Source organism: Spermophilus citellus (assembly GCF_964194105.1).
Source record: "Spermophilus citellus genome assembly, chromosome: 3".
Classification (NCBI taxonomy): Eukaryota; Metazoa; Chordata; class Mammalia; order Rodentia; family Sciuridae; genus Spermophilus; species Spermophilus citellus.
In genome coordinates this window covers 121,153,217-121,158,730 of record NC_138184.1, presented here as the reverse complement: position 1 = coordinate 121,158,730, position 5,514 = coordinate 121,153,217, and the positions used below count along the sequence as shown (strand labels likewise).

The window sequence follows — 5,514 nt, the reverse complement described above, 5'->3', positions numbered from 1 at the left end:
CTACTAAATGGAAAATCAAGTATATAAAGCACTAAAGCAACACACTCAATCAATGTGATCTAAGACATAGAAAACAGTTCACACAGCCACAAGTACATATTTTTTCAAAAGTCCATGGAGCACTTATCAGTTAGACCATTTCCTAGTTCCCCATCACCTTCAAAAAATTAAAATAATTGAAATTACACAAAATATGTTCTGTGACTATAAATAAATCAATCTAGAAATCAATAATAATAATAATGAATATAAACAGGTAAATTCAACCAACATATTTAAATAATCCATGGTTCAATAAGAAAATCTCAAAGAAATTTTTAAAATACATAGAAACAACAAAAATGAAAATACTTTATTTTTTATTTATTTTTTTATATTTTATCATTTTATTAGGAATAATTTCAAATGGGTTATGAAGAAAACTTATTGTGTTTGCTGAGTTTTCAAAAAAACTCTTAATGAAGACATGTTCATCAATAAACAAAACACCAGCAGAACTATCATATACTGGGCAAAGAGTCAGGCTGATACCAAAAACAACACGCAACATAAAGAAGATAATAATATAAAGAAAAACAATCTGCTGAATATTAAAAGCCATCTCAATATGAACTCTTTGCAACCAGCACAGAATTAGCTATCAAATCCAAACCACACCAAGGTTAAGTTTGGCTGATGGAAGCCAGGAGTCAATAATAGGGAAAAAATATTAAGTTCCTCAGTGCAAGAGAGCTGAATAGTGTTTTGGAGCATTTCCCTGGCTGGTACAAGCAGTATTAGAAAATCCTTTTGGCAAGGGATAGAAATAAATACAAATGGAATGCTACATGTTCAAATCAGCAGACTGTCCCAGGAATGATACAGGTATCAGTAAAGTAGCAAGTGGATAACTTTAAAACATTATTTGTTGTGGGCTCAAAAATAACATTCAAAACTGATTTATTTAAAGGTGTCACAATAGCTATGTCCAGGCATTTAGGTTTAAAGGAAGTCAAAATTAAAAGAGGATTATTTTTTCCCCAAGAATTTCTTCAAAACCAAGCATATTGCTAAAGAGAAATATTATACTTGGTAAACAATAATTGGCAACAAAATAAGTTTAAGCGCTGTAATATTCTGCCCAAACCAGTCCCAGATACAGTTTAATAACCAAGATGCAAACTAATTTTGTTGTAACAAGCCTAGACCAATTCTATCAAAATGTGTCCTTGGTTAGATATCCAGTTTCATTTAACGTTTTGAAAGCTCGTTTGACAGCCAATCAAGTCCCTCATACAGACCAGTTCCTTGTGTAGCACAAGTGGCTTGAACATACCATGTTCTGTTACGGAGAGACTGAAGGCCTAATTTATCTGCCATTTCGCTGATAGCCATAGCATTTGGCAAATCCTGTTTGTTTGCAAAAAGTAGCAGCACTGCATCTTGCAGCTCATCTTCCTCAAGCATTTTCTGCAGTACTTGGGCTCCTTCCTGAATTCTTTCACGATCATTGCTATCTACCACAAAAATAAGACCCTGGGTATTCTGGAAGTAATGCCTGCAGAGAGGCCTAATTTTATCTTGACCACCAACATCCCATACTGTGAAACAAATGTTCTTATACCCTACTGTTTCCACATTAAAACCAATGGTAGGAATGGTGGTGACTATCTCCCCTAACTTCAGTTTATACAGAATGGTCGTCTTGCCAGCAGCGTCCAATCCAACCATCAAAATACGCATCTGCTTCTTGCCGAAGAGGCGGGAGAACAGAGAAGAGACGGTGAGGCCCATGGCGGTAGTGGCACTTGCGATGGGCAGAAAAAGGGGTCGGGGCGTCCCTGGGCCTTCTCCTTTCACACTCCCAAAAAAATGAGCGCAAGGGAAAAGAAAGACCTGAGGCAGAAAGGGGGCGACAGGGACCGCTCCTTGGCCAGCGTGACGGGTGAAGCTTCGGGACAGGAATTAGCGGGTGGAGGACCGGCTTGGCGACTGGCCCGGCAGCTCAGGCTCTGACTTTAATTCTCCGGCTGTGCCTGAAAATACTTTAAATAAAAATATGAGAAGCAGTCAAAGCAGTCTTGAGAATGATCTGTATGGTACTCAGTACTTAAATTAGAAAAATGAAGGTTTTTTTTTTTTTTTTTTTTGGTACCAGGGACTAAAGTCAGGGGCACTCGACCACTGAGTCACATCCCCAGCCCTATTTTCCATTTTATTTAGACACAGGTTCTCACTGAGTTGCTTAGTGCCTCACATTTGCTAAGGTTGGCTTTAAAGTCATGATTCTCCTGCCTTAGCCTTCTTGGCTAACTGGGATTACAGGTGTACCACCACATCAGGAAGTTGGAAGTCTTAATTAATAACTTCTTCATAAACTTAAGTTACTGATTGAGGAAAGAGGAGAGACATTATAAATAAGTAAATATAAAAAGAAAAGCAAAATAAATTAATGTAAAACAAAAGGGAGGAAATAAAGCAGAATCAACATGATTGAAAAAGAAAAATAATTGAAAAAATACATACTTTTATCCATAAGATAGGAAAAAAAAATATAGTAAGACTGATGAATATGTGGGTGTTGTGGCAAAAGCCTGTAATCCCAGTGGCTGGGGAGGATGAGACAGGAAGATAACAAGTTCAAAGCCAGTCTCAAGCTATGGCAGAGGCGCTAAGCAACTCAGTGAGGCCCTGCCTTGAAATAAAATACAAAATAGGTCTGGGAATGTGGCTCAGTGGTCAAGTGCCCCTGAGTTCAATATCCTGTGCCCCCCAAAATAAAAAAGACAGACAAATATAAAGATAGTGGAAACTAAATCACTATTATCATAAATTAAATATGAAACATTGCTACCAATTCTGTCATTAAAAAATAAGAAAAAAAGGTGGGGGAATACTTTAAATACCTTTTGGTCACAAATTCAACAACTTGGTAGAAACAGATCAAATCTTTAAACCACAGAGACACCAAAACTAAGCCAAGATGAAATTGACAGTCTGAATGATCTTCTTATAGGCTGAAGAAGAAAGACTACATGAACATATCTATTGATAGAGAAAAATTTTTTGACAAAATTTAAAATTCAACCACGTTTAAAAAAACAATAAACCATGAAAACAGGAATTTAACATAATTTAGAATGTATATAAATATGATAGATACTATGATTTAGCAATTAAAGTTTGAATGTTTTTATCCCAAAGATTGTGAATAAGAAATGGATACTCTTACCGTTATTTTTCATAATAGTGCTAGTATTCTAGCCAGGAACATGAAAAAGAAAAATATACATATTGGAAAGAAGAAATAAAATTGTCTTCATTTATATAAGACATGATTGTCTACATAATCAAATTCTAAGATTGGTAATAAAAATTCCTAGAATTATGTCAGGCATGGTGACACATGCCTATAATCCCAGCACTTCAGGAGGCTGAGGCAAGAGGATCAAAAGTTCAAAGTCAACTTCAGCAAAAGCAAGGCACTAAGCAACTCAGTGAGACCTTGTCTCTAAATAAAATACAAAATAAGGCTGGTGATGTGGCTCAGTTCAAGTGCCACTTTGTTTAATCCCTGGTACAAAAAAAAAAAATTTCCTAGAACTAACAAGAGAATTTGGTAAATTTCTAAGACACAAACTTAACTCATGGAAATCAATCACTGTTGTGTAAATAAATAGCAAGCATGTGGCAACGGAAGTAAAAGACAATGCTATTTGTACTTTCTTAAAAATTAAATACATAATTACAAATATAACATGACATTTACACTATCTATATACTAAGAACTGTAAATAACCAATGATACAACCCAGAAAAGACATAAGAAAGATTGAATATTATATTCTTATGCAAAAAAGTCAACATAAAAAAGATAGCTTTTTTATCACTTTGTTCAGTAAATTTAATGCCATCACTATAAAAATCCAAGCAAAGTTTTCATTAGGTATATCTATCCTGAAATTGACATGAGAAGACACACAATCTAAGTAGCTAAAGCCACCTTTATAAACAAGAATGACTCAGGATAAAACACTCTATTATATACTCAGAGATGACATATAGCTGTAGTTATCAATGCATTTTTGCATTATTTATGTAGAAATAAACACACCAGTGAATAGAACAAGATGGAGAACCTAGATAGACCCATGAAAATGTGCCAGATTTTTTTTCTTAAGACTTTTAATCATTTAATTAATTTTCTTTTCTCTCTTTTTAATTAATTAATTTATTTTAATTAGATATATATGACAGAAGAATACATTTTAGTTCATTGTATACAATTCAGCACAACTTTACATTTCTATGGTCACACCATATGTACAGTCATACATGTACCTAGGGTAATGACATCCATCTCACTCCACCATCTTCCTGCCCCCATGCATCCTTCCTTCCTTCCCTCCCGTTTATCCAAAGTTCCTCCATTTTTCTCATGCTTCCTTCCTCCCTGTTATGGATCAGCATCCACCTATCAGAGGGAACACTCAGGCTTGGGGTTTTGGGGATTAGCTTACCTCACTTAGCATGATATTCTCCAACTCCATCCATTTACCTGCAAATGCCATAATTTTATTCTCTTTTAATGCTGAGTAATATTCCATTGTGTATTTATACCACAGTTTCTTTATCCATTCATATATTGAAAGGTATCTAGGTTGCTTCCACAGTTTAGCTATTGTGAATTGAGCTGCTATGAACATTGATGTGGTTGTGTTACTATAGTATGCTGATTTTAAAGTACTTTGGGTATGGACCGAGGAGTAGGGTAGCTGGGTCAAATTGTGGTTCCATTTCAAATTTTTCAAGGAATCTCCATACTGCTTTCCATATTAGTTGCACCAATTTGCCATCCCACCAGCAATTCATGAGTGTGCCTTTTCCCCCACATCCTCTCCAACATTCATTGCTGACTTTTTATTGAGGTGCAAAAGCACTCTGATGGGGAAAGGATAGCCCCTTCAACAAAAAGTGCTGGAGCTACTGGATGTCCACAGGCAAAACATTGAACATTATGAAATCATACCACAAATAAAAATTAGCTTAAAATACAGTTATCTCAAAATGGACTATGAACATAAATGTGAAAAAAAGCTAAAACTTTTAAAAGAAATTGGAGAAAATCTTAGGATCTAGTTTCAGTTATTTACAGTTCTTAGTATATAGATAGTGTAAATGTCATGTTATATTTGTAATTATGTATTTAATTTTTAAGAAAGTACAAATAGCATTGTCTTTTTTTTCGGTTGCCACATGCTTGCTATTTATTTACACAACAGTTTCAGGTAAAAACTTTCTAACCTTGAGAGCAAAGGATAATCTATAAGAAGAAAAATTGATCGACTGGACTTCACACACACAAAAAATTTGTTCGGCAAAAACATATGTGAAGAGAATAAAGACAAGCTACAGACTTGGAGAAAGTATTTGAAAATCAGAAATGACAAAGAAATAATATAGAAAGAAATAAAGAACACTCAAGTTTCTTTTTTTGAATTTATGATCTTTTCAAATTTATTTTTGCATTACAAT

General features: G+C 34.6%; 1 protein-coding gene across 1 annotated transcript; it reads right to left on the bottom strand.

The window, feature by feature from the left end:
* Window positions 1-545: 545 nt before the first annotated feature.
* LOC308643543 (ADP-ribosylation factor 4-like) lies at window positions 546-1,954 on the bottom strand. The gene has a single exon (XM_081283368.1). It carries the CDS (start codon window positions 1,771-1,773, stop codon window positions 1,231-1,233), a length of 543 nt encoding a protein of 180 aa, XP_081139494.1. The 5' UTR covers window positions 1,774-1,954; the 3' UTR covers window positions 546-1,230.
* Window positions 1,955-5,514: the final 3,560 nt, after the last annotated feature.